This window comes from Haliotis rufescens, unplaced genomic scaffold, assembly GCF_023055435.1.
Source record: "Haliotis rufescens isolate VD_foot unplaced genomic scaffold, xgHalRufe1.0.p SCAF_104, whole genome shotgun sequence".
NCBI classification, from domain to species: Eukaryota; Metazoa; Mollusca; class Gastropoda; order Lepetellida; family Haliotidae; genus Haliotis; species Haliotis rufescens.
In genome coordinates this window covers 54,688-74,705 of record NW_025963785.1, presented here as the reverse complement: position 1 = coordinate 74,705, position 20,018 = coordinate 54,688, and the positions used below count along the sequence as shown (strand labels likewise).

The following is a 20,018-nucleotide window of genomic DNA, read 5'->3' as shown; positions in this document are numbered from 1 at the left end:
TCGAACTTTCATCAATGATGAATTTGTTTTTATCAGTTCTATTTGTTTGAATGTATTTGTAAAGGGATGATAAAAACGAGAGTGACATGCATAAACACAAGAATCTGGTAACATCGTTTCAAGACATGTTGCCATGGTTACTGTTTTGTTTCATGATCACTGTCCAAGTATGTGTGTTTGTGTTTCAAAATTAAATATCATTTGATTTTTTTGCTATTTTATTTATTGTTATTTACCAGTATAACACCTTGGTCATGTTCAACTAGTCTCTCAAGCATGTCCTGATTTTCACTGGTCTCAGACATGCAGAGCAGGACCATTGACCATGCCTGTCTCGGCTTAGCTCAGTAGGGGCTCCAGAGAATTACACCAGAACGGTTATAACATTTAATGATCTAGGCTGCTGCAATGAATTGTGTCCCTTAGTTCTACCAGGATCCATTGGGTTGCAATCCCAGTGATTTTGATCCTTGCTCAATATGGGCTTAATCAGAGCTTTTGTCATCACACAACTTGCATGTCTTTGGACTTGGGACTCCAACAACAAAATGTTCAAAGTGGCATCAAACCCAACTCACTCAATATTTATCACACTGAATATGTTTCAGCACCTAGTGATAGATGGCACATTATGATGTCTTTCAACAATCGGAGAAATGCCCTCCATGTGTACAGTGTACTGTCAGGATAGTGGATATATATACCGGTGTATATATATATATATATATAGAGAGTGCCGTTGTACAAAACAACCTCATCGTTATGACTGTCGTAAGTCTATGTTAGGGTGTGTGAGTTACGATCACCTTATTGCTTAGCTCTCTTTGTACAACAGCACCCTTGGATAGCTGTTAACTGACTGTTAACAACGATAGAAATTGGCACTAGTGCTGTGGTCCTTGCCAAACTGCCCAATTGTTAAGGTATCATAAGGACTAGTAGAAATTTGCCATTATTAAGGGATTTGCTATATGTTATCATTATAAGGACTAGTAGACTAAAACTGTTAGTTTCTTCCGCTGGTTAATAATCTTGACTAACTTCAACATACCAAGTGCAAAATTGTGTCATGTGATCTTTGACTATGGTTAATCAACTTTGTGCATATGCTTCGTGTGCCTCAGAAATATGTTTAGATCAGATGTGTTTCTATATTTTTGGATTTTTTTGTTTCAGAACCCGGTTGCTCACTGCTGGTCGGAGCCCGGACATTTCAAACGAAAATTTTGCAACGTCTGTCGAAAACGATTAGAAGACAGTCTTGCGATACGCTGTGAAAGTAAGTATCTTAATCTGCTCTTGTCAGATCTTTATTTTGCTGACCAAATACATGCATCGCACTTACATGATTTCTGATGCAGTGAATAATGCACAATTTGTCACCTGGCTCGCCTCAACCCGTGGGTTTCAATAGGTGCCCAGCATTCAGGTAGAATGAGACAACGAAATTGAACTGGGTGGGCAGGCTTAGTGACTTGGTTGTCATTGTAACACGATTCCCAATGGTATGGGCTCGTCACAATATACCCCATGTGAAACATTGCCAATGTGACATTAAATATTAGCTCACTCACTCACTCACCCAGTGGTATGGGACATTACTTAAAATATCATCACTGGTGTGAGTGGCTGAGACTTGATTGTTAGAGCCTGCTGTGATATAGCTGAAATATTGCTGACTGGTGTAAAACAACAAACAAATCTGCTCCTGCACAGCATTAGAAATTGCCATGAGTGCTGTAGTCCTTGCCAAACTGCCCAATAGTTACAGTGTCATTAAGACAGTAGAAATCTGCCATTTTTAAGGGGTTTTGCTATATGTTATATGTTAGGACTAGTGAACTAAAACGGTTTGTTTTTACCACTGCTGCATAAACCAACATTGTGTCCAGTGTGACTCCATGTCCTCTGTGTTTGTGTTTCAGTCTGTGAGTATTATGCCCATCTGGATTGTCAGGACTTTGTTGTTAGTGACTGCAAGGAATGTGCCACATATCTGCCACAGAGAGATAAGGTGAGAGTGCTGTCAGGCTGGCCTATGGTCCCAGTCCCACAATCGCGATGTGAGGTGATAAACACTTTGATACATTAATGTTTATTTTAGTTTATTCTGGTTTCTATCGCCTCTGTGGTGTAGTCGATAGAGCATCTGCCTTGAGAGCAGAAGGTCAGTGGTTTGATCCCATGGCCATGTCATACCAAATGACATTAAAGGATGATACTTGTTGTTACCCTGCCTGGTGCTGGCATTAAGCCTGGCATTTAAGGGGATAAAACAAGGACTGGTTGGTTCAGAGTCCATATAATGTGTCTGAGTTTTCGTATCCATGTTCAGCTGCATCATGAACGATATGGTATGGTATTTCAGTGGGCTAGCTATATAAAACTGGCATAGGTTAGACTATTAAAAACCGCCACACACATGCACATCGCTATAGAAGTGCAGTAATCTTGAACTTGTCTTTAAACCCCCATTTCACCCCACCTCACCTAATCGTTATTTCATACATTTTTCTTTTTGACAAATTGGAAATAATTGTCCATATATTATGGTGAAGTGAGGTCTTGTGGTTAAACAGTCACAATTCACTCAAAATGCTGAAGACCCATTTTTGACTTTAAACCTTTTTTTTGCACTGTATGAACCCTGTTTCTGAAGTCACCTGCTAAAATATTGATGGAAGTTAGTGGATGACCTTGACTGCCAGTATCAAGATCAAATTCTTGAGAATGTCCTCCTGGTGTTGAATCTGAAAAAATCCACTTTTCCAGTTTTTAAGAATGATGCCTCATTCTAGCCTGTTCTGTGGTACTGGTTTGAGTATTTTAGTCTTGACGTTATTTGTATGACATGTTATGTTATGTTTTGTTTTGTGTGGCAGGGCACCGTGGTCCACTTCCACCACTGGAGGGAGGGGAACTTGCCCCCCAACTCCAAGTGTGTAGCATGCAAGAAAACCTGCTGGTCTTCAGAGTGTCTTGCTGGCATGAGGTGCGAATGGTGTGGAGTCACGGTAAGTGGACAAGTTTCTTCACAACTTCCATATTCCCTCTGTGTTCCATACACCAAAAGACGTTAACAGATGGTACTTGTTGTTACCCTGTCTGGTGCTTGGCATTAAAGGGCTAAAACAAGGACTGGTCGGTCACACACACACTAACACTAACACTAACATTTAGTCTCTGAAATCTTATATTACACAATATCCTTCTTGACTCTACCAATAAAAAAGAAATTCCCAATGCTGATTACAGAATAGAGCTAGCTTGAGCTGGCTAGAATTGCTCTTATATGTATTTCTAGATTATTATTTGTAATAAAATAAATATATTCCACGGTCATGGTGCAGGACACACACGGACACACACACACACACACACACACACACACACACACACACACACCACACACCACACACCACACACCACACACACACATCGTGGGGGTTCTAGGTAAGAATATAGGTCCGCAGCAAACCTATTCTTGTTGTAAGAGGTGTAAATTGATGGGTGGTTAGAATCGGTGACTTGGTTGATTGCATGTCATCGTATCTAACTGCGTGGCTCGTTGCTCGTGATGTCAATTACTGGATTGTCTGGTCCAGACTCCAAGACTGCTGTCAAATAGCTGGAATGTTATTAACAGATTGACAAACCATGGCAAGCTGACAAATATCGTTTTTCCATATTCCCTGTATGTGTATCATAAGATTGACAGATATTCTACACCAACATCCTTATGACAACCACAAGACAAATAGGCAGAATATTCTAATCTTCTTTTTAATTTCTTGCATGTTAAGCACAGTATGTTTCCAAGGTATGGTCAAACATATCAAGTCATGTCTTAGTCTAGCTCTACACCAGTTGTCAAAGCTTATTAAGTGATCAATTTGAAATCCATTTTGCCTGTAACCAGGGTTGTATGGCTTAGCCTTCTATTCCTAACCTGTGAATGTGCATGTAGTAGATGGGAGGAGTTGGAAGATAGGGGCTCGGTTCGCCAAGAGATGGAGAAGTTTTAATCCCTCTCCAAGCCAGCCGATTCAATAGCCCAGATTACTGAGCCCCCACAGCGAGGGCTGTCACTGTCATTGACCTCGCTGATAACATATTGATTTTACGCCTTGCTTGCACAGAGTTACCTCCCTTCTGCTGAGCTAAATTTGTACCATTTATTGATTATTTTTTTTCATGCAAGTGTCTTTGGTCAGTAGCTTGCGCTCACATGCTAGGGAGAGGCGAGGCCACATAAAATTATGTAAATGTGCTCTACTGAGCACTAGCTTGTCTACTGTGCTGAAACAGGCGCTTGCAATGACAGCTGAGTGAATAGACAAGGGGGTTGGGCACGTCAAGAGTCTGTCGTGGTGCCTTTTTCTCGGCGTGATTTATCTGATATAGAGACCCTAATGAACTGTGACTTACGCAACTAAGATGAGCTTGATTTGATACCAAATAACCGGCACAGTCTTTCAGAACTGTTTGATCCATCATGCTATATGAGGTTTTGAACAAGTGTGGAAATGACATACTGAAATCAGTGTTAGATGATGCTATACTGCAGTCTGTATTGACACTAGATGTGAAATGGGGGTGTGTCTTCACTGTTAGATGAGGCATGGTATGATTTTGTCAGTGTAAGTTTTACTCCATGGGATTCCGGATCACAATAGGAGCCCAGTACTTCATGTTTGTCCAAAGAGTCAACTGTAATTTGTATTGGATGGTTAGGCTGCTTGACTTGGCTGATGGCATGTCATTGTACCATGTCATTGTACCATGTCATTGTACCATGTCATTGTACCTTGTCATTGTACCTTGTCATTGTACCTTGTCATTGTGCCATGTCATTGTGCCATGTCATTGTACCTTGTCATTATACCTTGTCATTGTGCCATGTCTGTAATTGTTTTGTTCACAAAAAGTGTTAGGCCGTAGGCCTATTACACAGAACCATTTACAGAGAGAGGGAGAAAAAAGAATTATCACTATTTTACACATACGTATGTGTATGAATGTGTATGGATATGATTTTAAAGTAAGTGGATGACATAAGAGCATTAAATTTTTTTTAGAAGGGGTTGTAAAATATTTAGGAGGAATGTATTCAGCTCTTAAATCACTATAAGCATTGCATATAAGCACAAAATGATATTCGTCCTCAATAAAATTCTGGTTACAAATCAAACACAGTCTCTGTTCTCTAATTTCCTTAATATATCGACCCGTCTCAATTCGCAGCCGATGCCATGTGCCATGTCATTGTGCCATGTCATTGTGCCATGTCATTGTACCATGTCATCGTACCATGTCATCGTGGAATGTCATTGTACCATGTCATTGTACCATGTCATTGTGCCATGATAGCATTCATTGTTGCTCATGATTTCAGTCACTGGTTTGCCTGGTCTAGACAAACGTTAAGTGGCCACGATCATACTGCTGGAAGCCTGCTTGCTCCAGCATGAGACAACACTCACTCACTCACTCACTCACTCACTCACTCACTCACTCACTCACTCACTCACTCACTCACTCACTCACTCACTCACTCACTCACTCACTCACTCACTCACTCACTCACTCACTCACTCACATATTTAAGCCATGATACATGTATTTGTGAAATTAGAGATGGCTCGTCATATCCTACCTATCGTGCACTACTTCTGTATATTTCACATGCTACTGGTCAATGTACCATACTACTATACATTTGTAATACAAAAAAACAGTGCCTGTGCCCATGCACCTGTGTCACATCACAAACATAAACCGATTGACTAAGCCCAAAGTCAATAAAGATGGAAAAGATATGTCAATCTTAAATTGAAATAGATATGATCCTAAGATTGTGTTTGACTAAGACTGTACTGTATTGTTTCAGGCGCATGCCCTGTGTTATCGCAGCCTACCAGCGGAGTGCAAGTTCGGTAGTCTCCGCGACATTATGCTTCCCCCGAGCTGTCTCACCATCCCCAGAATGGACGTCCCCGTGGAGACTATCCTCGGACTAAGTAGGATAACCAGTAGGCGCCCGCTTTCGTCGTCATCTCATTTTGTTTCCTTATTTGACAACAGAGCTTCCTGAATGTGTGATGCAAATCACACGTATTGCACAGCCTTAGAAATTTGTCTCTCTAGTCCTCACAGTTGGTAGATATTACTGCTTGAAAAAGACAGAAATTACTGTTCATTTTCTTGCAGTTGTATTCAGTTCCAGTTGGTAGCAAAATTGAAAAAGTGAGACTGGTTCAGAATTATAGCCCTCAAATACTGAGGACTACCATCATTGGATTTTTCTTGTCCTCAGCACAATTTAGTAGTCTCAGGTTAGAGGACGAGCTTGAATTTTAAAGGCTGATTCCGATTTTCAATGGGGGAAACTTGTGGCCAAAAGTAAACCAAATGCACAAAATGTTTGAAATCCGATCTAACAAAATATCTGTGCTGTCCATGGCTTGATGATCTGGATTTAAGTAAAGCAAGTGTGATCATTATTCGTTCAATTTGATCAATATAAACCATTGGACATCGTTGTGTATCAAACTGAAATGAAGGGAAGCTCTGGATGTTGTTTATGTTGCCTTAATCAGTTTAGTTGACGTGCATCCTTGTCCGTGAAAATCTGGTGGAGGTCTGTGAAAGCTTGGCCTTAACAGAAGTCAGTGTGCAATACACCGGGTGATGAGTATACCAAGTGGTTGTCAGATGCTGTGCATTTCCAGTAATTAATTTAGTGCTTTTCTTATAATGTTTATTCAGTGTATGGTATTTTGATTATTTTCAAGTTGCCAATATTTATTTTTTGGCATATTGTTTTAGTTCCTTCCTCCGTGTTGAGCAGTGTACATTGTAGACAGTGTGACTAGCGTTACACCTGACTTCACACTATTCCAGAAATTACATGTTTGCATGTTATGCATGAATGGAATGACCTCCCATGTCAGGTTGATGACGTGAGGGATGTTGGGTTCAGTCGTATCCTGTCCACAGCCATTACATGTATCGAGTTTGCCGTCCCCGATACGCTGACAGGTTTCTTTCATTAAAAACATCCTGTCTGGGATTATACATAAAGCAGGGGGCCCAGGGGGCCCAGTCGTCTAAGGTGTCGCGATTCGCTGTGCAGAGTTGCGTCCCTTTGGCGAGCCAGAAACCTATGATTGTGGGTTCGAATCCCGGTTCGCCCCGATTATGTTTCTAGGTTTGTCAGCACCATACCCGTGCTCATGGGTCTCACCAAAGTGGTAAATGTCTGAGACCTGCATCACTTCAGGCTTTCCTCCCACATTAAGCTGACATGCCGTGATATAACAGTAATACTGTTCAAAGCGGCGTTAAACTCAACTCACTCACTCACTCACATATAGCGTTTGCAGGATTGTGAATGCTGACCCAATTACTGCAGAAGCACTGTGCTTTGTAAAACATATTCCATACCTTGTGTGTAAATAAAAAAAAGGGACAACCTCAATTTTTTCTGAAGTTTCTGGTGATACAACTTTAATATGTTTAACAAGAAATAATATCGGGCTATTCTCATAAAAGATGCAGTTGAAGCACAATAACATGTATTTTTGATTATTGGCATGAGACCCCTACCCCCAGAGAAGACTGAGAGACTGTGTGTCATAGTCAGTTTGAGTCGGCCATGTTTAAGTCATTAACTTGATCTGTGATACACAGATACATAAACTAATTGTATTGTGTGTACCATATGTATAAAAGAAGGATTAGTTGGGGGAAATAAATCATGAACCAAATCTTTTACAGTTCACATGCTCTGGAACTGTTATTGTATAGGTAAATATATCCTTGTTGTCCTGCTGATGTTATTATGAGTTTATGCCACTACTAATGCTCTGTGTTTCCTTTTCATCTGTCCTGCAGCTCTACCTGGTGAGTAAATTATTAAAGCTTTATTCATACAGTCAAACCCCATTGTCTCAAACTCGGGTGTCAAACCCTTACTATATTCATCACTATTTTCACCTGGATGTGTTGAGTTCCTGGTTGACTGCATGTCCATTAGTCAAAAAAAAGAAATTACCCTTACAAGTCAAACTCAAAATTTTGAAGGAAAAAAAATAATTTAAATTTGTATCTAGTGTAATAGCCCAAACATGACACAGCATGAAAAAGCAAAGACAGCAAACCATTGATTGGCCCGAGTATAGGCAACCATCATTAAGTGACTTTTACATTTGCACAATTACAGTTCAGTCGGTAACCAGTTATAGCAACGTAGCCTAAAGGTTAAAGCGTTCGCTCATCATGCCGAAGACCCGGGTTTGATTCCAGACATGGGTACATGTCCCCCACCGCCATATTGCTGGAATATTGCTAAAAGCGACGTAAAACCATACTCACTCACTCACTCAGTTATAGCACCACCTTCAGTGAGGGAAGCATGTAGACACTTGAGACGGTCAATACCCATGCCCAACGTCCCGTGATCTTCTTTTACATACTACCCGTGAAGATCCGGGGTAGAATAGGTCTTCAGCAACCCATGCTTGTCGTAAAAGGCGACTATGCTTGTCGTAAAAGGCGGCTTACGGGATCGGGTGGTCAGGCTCGCTGACTTGGTTGATGCATGTCATCGATCCCAATTGCGTGGATCAATGCTCATGATATTAATCACTGGATTGTCTGGTCCAGACTCGATTATTTACAGACCGCCGTCATATAGCTGGAATATTGCTGAGTACGGCGTTAAACAACAAACAAACCAACCAACAATCTTTTACATACATGATGTATCATCACTTGATTGTAATCTGGGTTATATTTGCTAATCTGTTGTTCTGACAACAGTATTTAATAGTCTGTACACTGTGGGGTATCTATGATAAAGTGTCTAGGTATCTCAGTGGGCTATATAATCAGCAAACATGCATGCAATACACATCGTTGTATAAATGCAGTAATCTTGACTGCAATGTTTCATGTCACCTCACCTCATCTCATCTCCCCTCCCCGTGTTGCAGTACGAACTGTGTCTGAGGAGTGGTCATCTAGCGGCGACTCCAAGAATGAAGAGGAGGAGCGTGAGCGTCGTTCTCCCCGAGAGAAAGACAGCAAGGATAAAGACAAAGACTCCGACAGTAAGAACATAATAATCATATTGTTCCTTCCGTTTCTCTTAGTGTTCATATTTTGGCCAGATTCTTTGTTGTGTAATGCCGCACTCAGCAATGTTCCAGCTATATGACGGCCATCTGTAAGTTATCAAATCTGTACCAGACATACCAGTGATTTATAGTATGAGCATCGATCTGGGATACCGTGACATGCATCAACGAGTCAGCGAGCCTCACAAACCGATTCCATTGGTCACATCTTAACTCAAACATGTGTTGCTGAAGACCAGTTCTAACCCAGATCTTCATGGATTTCTATATTTTAGCCAGAAATTACTTCAAACTACTTTGTAGCATTCACGAAAATACCTTTAGGTCTATTTTGGTAAATATGCTCTCTCTCTCTTTTCAGCGGAAATTATTCGAGTGTTTGATGGGAACGCCTCGTTAAAGAGGCGACTCTACCGCACAATATCAGTCCCCAGGAACGCATCAGCTCAAGCCATCCTGGTAAGAGTTATGTCCTGTTATGTACTTCCCTATATTTTTAATATTTCAGAAGTACAATTTTTTACAAAGGCTAAATTATTTTTGTCAAATGTTTCTGTGAAGTGATGAGTAATAGCCTGTTACTAATTTCCATAATAACTGAGCCTTGCTCTTCACTCTCTGGACTGGATTCACAAAAATACAACAAGGAAAGGCAGTTACATCACCCATCCATTATAAAGAAAGTAGGAAAATTTGAATCTGATCTGTAACTTCAAAATGTTGCATGTCAACTTGCAGGAGGCGGCTCTGAAAACATTCCACATATCAGATGATCCCAAAAATTACTATGTGTCGGAGGCGTCAGAGACAGGTAAGTGGGTAGTTAGAACAAGTTGACCTCGTTGATGACGCTCCACTAAATGGATGTGCTTATTTAGGTTTTTATAGATTAGTTTGTTTAGATAGAAACAGTATGTATTTGAGGGGGTATTCTGTGCTCATTGACCCCTTGAAGCCCCATAGTATTGTCACAATATGCCTTGCAAAGACTGTAGTATTGTCACAGTGTTCTTGCAAACACTGTAGTATTGTGCCAAAGTCCCTTGCAGACACTCTAGTATTGTCACAATGTCCCTTGCAGACACTCTAGTATTGTCACAATGTCCCTTGCAGACACTTTAGTATTGTCACAATGTCCCTTGCAGACACTCTAGTATTGTCACAATAATCCTTTCAGACACTCTAGTATTGTCACAAAGTCCCTTGCAAATGTTGTAGTATTGTCACAATGTCCCTTGCAAATGCTGTAGTAGTAGCCCTGTAGTATTTTCACAGTGACCCCTTGAAACCCTTTAGTATTGACACATTGACGCCTTAAAGCCCTGTAGTATTGTCACAATGACCCCTTGAAGCTCTGTAGTATTATCACTGTGACCCCTTGAAGCTCGATCTGTAGTGTTGTCACTGGGACCCATTGAAACCATGAAGCATTGCCAAAGTGACCCCTTGAAGCCCTGTAGTATTGTCAGTGACCCCTTGAAGCCCTGCAGTCTTGTTACAGTGACACCTTGAAGCCTTGTAGTATTGCCACAATGACCCCTTGAAGCTCTGTAGTATTGTCAGTGACCCCTTGAAGCCCTGCAGTCTTGTCAGTGACCCCTTGAAGCCCTGCAGTCTTGTTACAGTGACCCCTTGAAGCCTTGTAGTATTGCCAAAGTGACCCCTTGAAGCCCTGTAGTATTGTCAGTGACCCCTTAAAGCCCTGTAGTCTTGTCAGTGACCCCTTGAAGCCCTGCAGTCTTGTCAGTGACCCCTTGAAGCCCTGCAGTCTTGTCAGTGACCCCTTGAAGCTCTGTAGTATTGTCAGTGAATTTGAAGACCTGTAGTATTGTCACAGTGACCCCTCGAAGCCCTGTAGTCTTGTTACAGTGATCGCTTGAAGCCCTGTAGTGTTGCCAAAGTGACACCTTGAAGCCCTGTAGTATTGACACTGTGACCCCTTGAACCACTGTTGTATTGTCACAGTGACATTTTGAAGCCATATAGTATTGTCAGAGTGACACCTTGAAACCCAATTTTATTGTCAGTGACCCCTTGAAGCCCTGTAGTACTGTCACAGTGACCCCTTGAAGCCCTGTAGTATCCTCAGTGACCCCTTGAAGCACTGTATTATTGCCAAAGTGACCCCTTGAAGCTGTGTATTATTGCCAAAGTGACCCCTTGAAGCTCTAACATTGTCACTGTGACCCCTTGAAGCTCTGTATTATTGCCAAAGTGACCCCTTGAAGCTCTGTAGTATTGTCACAGTGACCCCTTGAAGCCCTGTAGTATTGTCACAGCAAGCCCTTGAAGCCCTGTAGTATTTTCACAGCGACCCCTTGAAGCTCTGTAGTATTGTCAAAGTGACCCCTTGAAGCTCTGTAGTATTGTCACAGTGACCCCTTGAAGCCCTGGAGTATTGTCAAAGCAAGCCCTTGAAGCCCTGTAGTATTGTCACTGACCCCTTGAAGCACTGTATTATTGCCAAAGTGAGCCCTTGAAGCTCTGTAGCATTGTCACAGTGACCCCTTGAAGCTCTGTAGTATTTTCACAGTGACCCCTTGAAGCTCTGTATTATTGCCAAAGTGACCCCTTGAAGCCCTGTAGTATTTTCACAGTGGCCCCTTGAAGCTCTGTATTATTGCCAAAGTGACCCCTTGAAGCCCTGTAGTTTTGCCAAAGTGACCCCTTGAAGCCCTGTAGTTTTTCCAAAGTGACACCTTGAAGCCCTGTAGTATTGTCATAGCGACCCCTTGAGGCTCTATAGTATTGTCATAGCGACCCCTTGAAGCTCTGTAGTATTGTCATAGCAACCCCTTGAAGCTCTGTAGTATTCTCACAGAACCCCTTGAGGCTTTGTAGTATTCTCACTGACCCCTTGAAGCCCTGTAGTATTGCCAAAGGGACCCCTTGAAGCCCTGTAGTATTGCCAAAGTGATCCCTTGAAGCTCTGTAGTATTGCCAAAGAGACCCCTTGAACCCCTGTAGTATTTTCACAGTGACCCCTTGAAACTCTGTAGTATTGTCACAGCAACCCCTTGAAGCTCTGTATTATTGCCAAAGTGACCCCTTGAAGCCCTGTAGTTTTTCCAAAGTGACCCCTTGAAGCCCTGTAGTATTGCCAAAGTGACCCCTTGAAGCCCTGTAGTTTTTCCAAAGTGACCCCTTGAAGCCCTGTAGTATTGTCATAGCGATCCCTTGAGGCTCTGTAGTATTCTCACAGCGATCCCTTGAGGCTCTGTAGTATTCTCACTGACCCCTTGAAGCCCTGTATTATTTTCACTGTGACCCCTTGAAGTTCGGTAGTTGTGCCAAAATGACCCCTTGAAGCCCTGGAGTATTGTCACAGTGACCATTTTGCCATATATATGCATGTTCACATGATATGTTGCATGGCTATCGTACATAGGTATTTGCTGCATGCCTTTTTGTTTGCTGTAGAATTTATTTTCTTATAGCAGTTTTTCATTGCTTTCAGTGAATGTTGTAGGTGAGAGGGAGCTAGAAGAAAACAGTCCAATTCGATCGCAGCTTAAGACCCCTGATGGAAAGCGGCCGTCCATATTTCTACGATACAAGGACAAAAACCCAGACAAAGGCCATATTAGAGTGTACCCAGGCGGACTCCGATACAGGTAATTACACCACACAGGTACTCATCATGTCGGCATTGGAAAGCCATGTTTGAGTTGCCAAGCTGGGCTGTGATAAGCAGACAGGCCACACAGAAATTGAATGGAGTTGTATAATGTTGGAATGGTCAAACAATAATGCTGATGAAACAAACATGATGAGGAAAATTGAAATATCATCTGCCATTTTTTTGGAAGATCAGCTGTATGCATTCAGTTCCTTTTGCCGCAAGCAACACTGATTGCCTAGTTAACGCATTTTGGTCTGGTAAGGTCTCCTAAATTAAGAATAATCCATATTGTTACGAGTAAACTGTGATGAAAAAATCTCCAAAAGATACTTTGCAACCAGTAAAAAATATTTGTTGGCTTTGGATGATATTGAAAAAAGAAGGCCCTCACCAAAACACCCAATGGCAACTACTATATTCAAATAATGTGTTATTATAGACTATTGACTGGTTGTGAAAGTAGATAAAAACTAGCCCTCTCCCACATCATCTACCCAGTGACCAGGAGCACAGAGACCTGTAGTTTGAACTTTGATACATTGCTTAGTAATGTGACAGTTCAGTTCCATCAATCAATTTTAGAAATAATAATACAAAATTATATGGAAATGTCTATATAGTTGCAAACAGTTCATAGATCTGATGAGTAATGTTTTAAATCATGTATATGATTTGTTTTGGCACAACTAATTTTGTGTTTCAGCATTTGCCATCGAGTGTCCGCAGGCTACAAAAACATCTCGGTCAACAAAGAGATGACCGCTGAGGAAGTCATCACCACTGCACTCAGGAGGTTTGGAGTTGAAGTAAGTGGCCAGTCACATGACACGTCATGTGATTAGATCATGTGATCAAAGCATGTGACCATACATTTTGACTATGTTTGACATCAATTTAATTCAACAACAATTTTGGTATTACATTTATGTTGAAGCAAGGATATCGCTTGTTGTTAGGGGGGGGCACAGGTGGCCCAGTCGTCTAAGGTGCCGCAATTCGCTGTTGTATGCCTTGGGCATGCAAGAAACCTATGATTGTGGGTTCGAATCCCGGTTCCCAGTTAAAAGCAGCGTTAACCCAACTCACTCACTCACTCACTTGTTGTTAAGATGGATTAGTAAAGGGAGATTACTCAGAATGTATTAAAATTCAGATGAAATTCCAAGAGGCATATATTGCAGTATATCACAAGCAGAGTTCTTATATTAGTCCCTATGTGAGGCCGCATTCCAAAAGGCATTCTCATCGCTACAGCTATTGTTGAGCAATGGGGAAGTATGGGAGTTATACCACATGTAGCACTAAGAACTTTCTGGGTTGAAAAATCCACAGGTCCAAGGTCCTGGACCAACATATTTATTAATGGGACCTCACAATTTATTCATAAATAAGTCTGATAGACCAGCCTATTTCATTCACTGATGTTACAAATAATCTGATGTTTTTGCTTATTGTGCATTACTCCTTAATGTATTTACTGCTTTTTTTTAACAGAAAAGGAAACTGTGTGACGTCCAGCTGAAGAAAAAGTTGTTCCAACCAGTTGTAAGGCTGGCCCCATCACACTGCTTCCACATGACCACGGAAGTGATGGCGTCATGTTTATTTAGTGTATTTAATAACCCTTTAACTAGGTTCAAAGTTTGGGTACATTTGGTCACCCGGCGCTTCCAGCACCCCCTGCTCTACTTGCATCTCCTGTGCTTTTTGTGCCTACTGTGACTACACCTCTGGTTATCATTGGTGATCCTTCTTCCCCTAGGGTCCCATCTTCCCATGGTTCAACATCACCTGGAGCCTCCACCAGGTATACTTCTAAGTCGTCACAATCTAGACACCGTTCCAGGAGCCGCTCACCTGGAGCCTCCACCAGGTATACTTCTAAGTCATCACGATCTAGGCACCGTTCCAGGAGCCGCTCACCTGGAGCTTCCACCAGGTATACTTCTAAGTCGTCACAATCTAGACACCGTTCCAGGAGCCGCTCACCTGGAGCCTCCACCAGGTATAATTCTAAGTCATCACGATCTAGGCACCATTCCAGGAGCCGCTCACCTGGAGCCTCCACCAGGTATAATTCTAAGTCATCACGATCTAGGCACCATTCCAGGAGCCGCTCACCTGGAGCCTCCACCAGGTATACTTCTAAGTCATCACGATCTAGGCACCGTTCCAGGAGCCGCTCACCTGGAGCTTCCACCAGGTATACTTCTAAGTCATCACGATCTAGGCACCATTCCAGGAGCCACTCACCTGGAGCCTCCACCAGGTATACTTCTAAGTCATCACAATCTACGCACCTTTCCAGGAGCCGCTCACCTGCCTGATGCTCACAGGATTACCACTCCATTTCTTCAGAGGGATCGTTTGTGCCGCATTAGGGGACGTCGTCATCCGAGAGGGATAACCATCTCAGCTGATCTCAGATGCCTGATTGGATGGCCAACCGACTGGCTGCAGTAGCGCCTTCGCTGGTGGCGGGAGTTGACAAGAATGACATGATATGGTCACAGCCCACTTCCATTCCACCAGATCCTATGCTCAAAGATATGGTCACAGTGTTGGATGAGAATTTTGCCCAGCTGTCACTCTCTCCAGCCTTCAAATTACCCAGGTTCAAGCAGAGAAAACTTCCCCATCCATGCTTTTGAGGTGGCGGACATTGCTCATGCCTTGGACGATTCCAGAATGGCGTTCCTCGTCTTGTACGATCTTACCAAGACAAATGTCAACCAAGTGGATCATCTGCAGATGGTCGTCTTTTACCAGCAGCGGGCAGATTGACCACTTGAGAAATGCCCTTAAAGCTGCCATTGCTGAAATTAGTGCCACTTGCCATCTCGGATACCTAGCCCTTACCAGTAGGGACTCGGCATGGTGTAGGACTTCGCTCTTTGATGGCCAAATATAGGACACATACTCACGGGTCTCAAATTATGCGCGAGACGAGACGGCCCTCAAAGCACTTGAACTTATCTCCCTGAACCTATATCAACGTTCTTCTAGGATAGCAACTACCATGCTCGACACTCCTCCCTGAAGGACCAGGTTCCAGATCAGTCTTCGCTTTGAGGGAGACGTGTAGTCACAAGGGAAAGGGAAACATAAGGACTCCTATCAATTCCACCGTGGCAAGTTCCACAGCAGGTTTGGGGACAGGAAGGGGAAACAGTGAACCCCCGGACAACCCCGACTGGGTCCTCCCACTCCCAAACGTCCAAGTTGTTGACGGACCAGTAGATGGGAGAGTAGGTCTCTTCTGACAGAATTGGGCCATCTTGGAAGACCCATTCTTTCCTAACATCTTGCACTTCAGGTACCGCCTGTCGATGGCATTGGACCCGCCGTTGACCACAGCTCCACCCCATGGCTATACCCCAGAAGCAACATCTACTTCTGGTGGTGATGCACATTTTGTTGATCATCATAATGTCATAGAGACTGTGAACGCAAGAGCCCAGGCCGCTACCTGCATGTACCTATCCATCCCAGCGACTGGAGATATCTCAGGTACCACCAGTTCAATGGTGTCTACTACCAATGGGCGATTCACCCATTTGGCATTTCAGTGGCCCGGTGACTATTTACCCGCATCACCAAGCCAGTGGCCTCCTACCTCCACCTGAGGAACATTCGGTTCAAGTACTATATAGATGATTGTCTTCTTAACCATCCGGACGTGGCGACCCTGCTCCTTCACTGGGATTTTACCAGGCGCCTGCTCCATCAGCTGGGATGGATGGTCAACAATGGAGAAGTCGGAACTCACCCCAATATACTGACTTCAATTCATAGGAGGCCTGTTTCAGACAGACTGGGCCTCCTGATGGTTCATGGGACAGGTGGCTCAAGATACTGCGCCATCTGACTCACACAGTGTTCGCACAGCTGATTGGGGGGGCCCTATGCCACCATGCATTGGTTGGTAAGTCAGTTTTTAAACTCTAGCACACGCTATTTTCTATAGCTGCATTTTACCTGGACGCCCTCATTTTCTCTTCCTTCCACGGTCAGGATTGGTCGAGTGGCAGCCAGTCTTCGCAATTGATGTGCTGGACAGCTGCCGTGACGTTCTTGAGGACCACATCTGAAGGTCTGCCATACCGTCTGATTCAGATGCATAAGGAGTAATGCAGGATAAGTTAACAAATTTAGTAAAACAAAATATTTTTTACATTTGTATTCTTATCCTGCATTACCACCTCTAAGGGCCCGCCTCTATGTCTTCAGATGTTGCCATTCAAGCAGTAATGTGAGGTATCCGTGACATTATCACATCCGAGGATGCATGGCAGCTGTGCGATGGGGCCTGCCTCACAACTGGTTGAAACAACTATTTCTTCAGCTAGACCTCACACAGCTTCATTTTCTGTCAAAAGAAAGCAGCAAATGCATTAAGGAGTAGTGCAGTAGTATACACATGTAAAATGGCAATGAAATGAACTCTTAATTTTTCCTGGTAGTTATGTTCTCCGTGGTGTGTTCAGGATGCTGACCCAGACAACTACAGCCTGATCGAGGTGTTGCTAGACCGCGGTGTCAACGAGAGGGTGCTGATGCGGGATGAAAGGCCATGGCAAATTATACAACAAAGTAGAAAAGTGAGTAGACATGTTTCTTCTTGTTGTGTGTGCATCTTTCATGGCAACTGTCCCGAACCTTTCGTATTTGTTACAAACTTAAATAAGAAAATGTGATTTCCTTAATACGAATAATGTGCCAACAAACAAAATATGACAAGGACTAATTTTTCATAGACACCGGAAAAGAGAGGGTAATTATTTAGCTATACACCTTCCACAGTGAACATGAGCATATAAGTCAAGTGTCAAATCTAGGCACTCCTCTCATACTATCATAGTTGCTGAAGTCGAAATAGAAATTAAGCGATATTATTAACAATTAGTTTTGGAATCTCATCATCGGGCTTTGGTTTCTTGACTCGAGGATAGTAACAACTTTCTACTTTGTAAATTTGCGAAAGTTAGCGGTTGTGGTTTGTCTGAGCCACACTTCATTGTTTGCAGGTTGCCATCATATAGCTGCAATATTGCTTTGTGCAGAGTTAAAAAAACAAGCAAAATGTAAGATCAACTGCGTTTGTGTGTTTATCTGATATTTTTAGATTTACTGTTCTTTATATGGTCTTTTTAATTTTGATTTTTCTTAATTTCAGGATTCGTTACGGCAGAATCGCATGACTCGGTTTTACCTCCAACAGAAGGAGGACCCACATGGGCCAGCTATCTCCATGTTTGTGGGCAATTTACCAACAGGCTTGTCGCAGAGGCAATATGAGAAAATTTTATTAGATATAATTGGAAAAGGTGAGAAAAACATTCCCTCATTTAAAAAATCCTTCATTACATTTTTGTTAAACACTGTTTCATTTATATTCAGTTACAGTAATTGAGGATTAACTTTGGAGAATCCTGCTTTCAGATTTCGACATTTTCATTGTAGGTTAAGACATTGTACTCAGTGCTAATGTGCAAATGAGATTTGGCTCTAGGATACTTGTTGAAAACTAGATGGATTTATTTATGATTCTTACTGTCAATTGAACCAAGCTGAGTGTCCCTGAGCCCTTGGGAATCTTCTCTTACTTCCTACAGTGCTAACACTGTGATATAAATGGAATACTGTTACAAGCAGCGTTAACCCAACTCCCTACAGTGCTAACACCATGATATAACTGGCATACTGTTACAAGCGGCGTTAACCCAACTCCCTACAGTGCTAACACCATGATATAACTGGAATACTGATACAAGTGGCGTTAACCAAACTCACTCACTCACTCCTACAGTGCTAACACCGTGATATAAATGGAATACTGTTACAAGCAGCGTTAACCCAACTCCCTACAGTGCTAACACCATGATATAACTGGAATACTGTTACAAGCAGCGTTAACCCAACTCCCTACAGTGCTAACACCATGATATAACTGGAATACTGTTACAAGCGGCATTAACCCAACTCCCTACAGTGCTAACACCGTGTTATAACTGGAATACTGTTACAAGCGGCGTTAACCAAACTCACTCACTCACTCCTACAGTGATAACACCGTGATATAAATGGAATACTGTTACAAGCGGCGTTAACCCAACTCACTCACTCACTCACTCCTACAGTGCTAACACCGTGATATAACTGGAATACTGTTACAAGCGGCGTTAACCCAACTCACTCGATCACTCACTCCTACAGTGCTAACACCGTGATATAACTGGAATACTGTTACAAGCGGCGTTAACCCAACTCACTCACTCACTCATAATCCTTCAGTTTAGAATGTTCAAGTTCAGATTAACTTGCTCTTAATATAAGCTGAATTCTCTTCTTATTTACCTGCTTGAGTTGTACGTTTATTTGTGTCCTGACTCAGCAGTCCGTAAACATTGAAGTAAGCATGGTAAGAAAGAATATATTCTGAGTGCATGATGTTGCAATGTACTTAATGTTGTTTATACCTTTATCTCCTCAGAATTGAAGTGGCAAAGCTTTGATGTGATATACTATGAGTACGGCGCGTTGGTATTAGTGTACACGTCGCCGGAGAAAGCTACGCAAGTCTTCAACATTTTAAAGGATGCAGTTTTTGATGATAAGCAACTTTTAGTTATGTTACTCCCAAATATACAAGTAAGTACGATTGCAGTCTCGAAAATATAGCCATTAGGCCCTTGCTTAATAAAATTCTGTTCAATATAGTAAGCCCAGCTGGTTATAGTCCATGTAATAACACTAAACCCTGCTGAAATGATCCTAACAGACCACTGTGGGCATGTAGACTCAAGTTTCAGCCCCTATGAAGCTTATCGTAAGAGCTTGTCATAAGAGCCCGTCGTAAGAGCCCATCGTAAGAGCCTATCGTAATAGCTTGTCATAAGGTGATTAACAGGATCAAGTGTCAGTCTTGCCAACTTGGTTGCTGCATGCCAAGTATGTGTCCCAGTTCAGTGCTCGTAATGTCAATCACTGGATTGTCTGGTCCAGATTTGATTATTAACAGATTAATAGCTGTTGTGGACAATACTCAGCCCTGAATTCTAAGCTGACAACATACTATTTTAGGCGAAATTCACTGTCGTCATTTGACCAGATATATATCAATTCACACTTTAGCTCAGTTGCTTTCCGTAATTTAGGAATTAAAGGGGTAACGTCGTGATTCAGCCTTCATCCACCTCAATCACAACCATTGACAAAGGATATTATTGTTAGTGTCAGCATTTTGAAGGTGCAGT

The 20,018-nt window shown here is 42.3% G+C and overlaps 1 protein-coding gene across 5 annotated transcripts in view; it reads left to right on the top strand.

Annotated features, from left to right (window-relative positions):
• Window positions 1–20,018, top strand: part of LOC124131626 (diacylglycerol kinase theta-like) — a 55,559-nt gene that overhangs the window by 18,068 nt on the left and 17,473 nt on the right. The window contains exons 3-15 of one of the 5 annotated variants that reach the window (XM_046495018.2): window positions 1,177–1,279; window positions 1,926–2,014; window positions 2,883–3,014; window positions 5,891–6,020; window positions 7,897–7,905; window positions 8,997–9,113; window positions 9,502–9,599; window positions 9,879–9,951; window positions 12,598–12,754; window positions 13,466–13,568; window positions 17,226–17,363; window positions 17,939–18,089; window positions 19,256–19,413. In XM_046495018.2, coding sequence (XP_046350974.1) covers window positions 1,177–1,279; window positions 1,926–2,014; window positions 2,883–3,014; window positions 5,891–6,020; window positions 7,897–7,905; window positions 8,997–9,113; window positions 9,502–9,599; window positions 9,879–9,951; window positions 12,598–12,754; window positions 13,466–13,568; window positions 17,226–17,363; window positions 17,939–18,089; window positions 19,256–19,413 — 1,458 coding nt within the window. Of the gene's footprint in view, window positions 1–1,176; window positions 1,280–1,925; window positions 2,015–2,882; window positions 3,015–5,890; window positions 6,033–7,896; window positions 7,906–8,996; window positions 9,114–9,501; window positions 9,600–9,878; window positions 9,952–12,597; window positions 12,755–13,465; window positions 13,569–17,225; window positions 17,364–17,938; window positions 18,090–19,255; window positions 19,414–20,018 lie in introns of all 5 variants that reach the window. The other 4 variants (XM_046495017.2, XM_046495016.2, XM_046495020.2 and 1 more) reach the window with 4 other exon arrangements.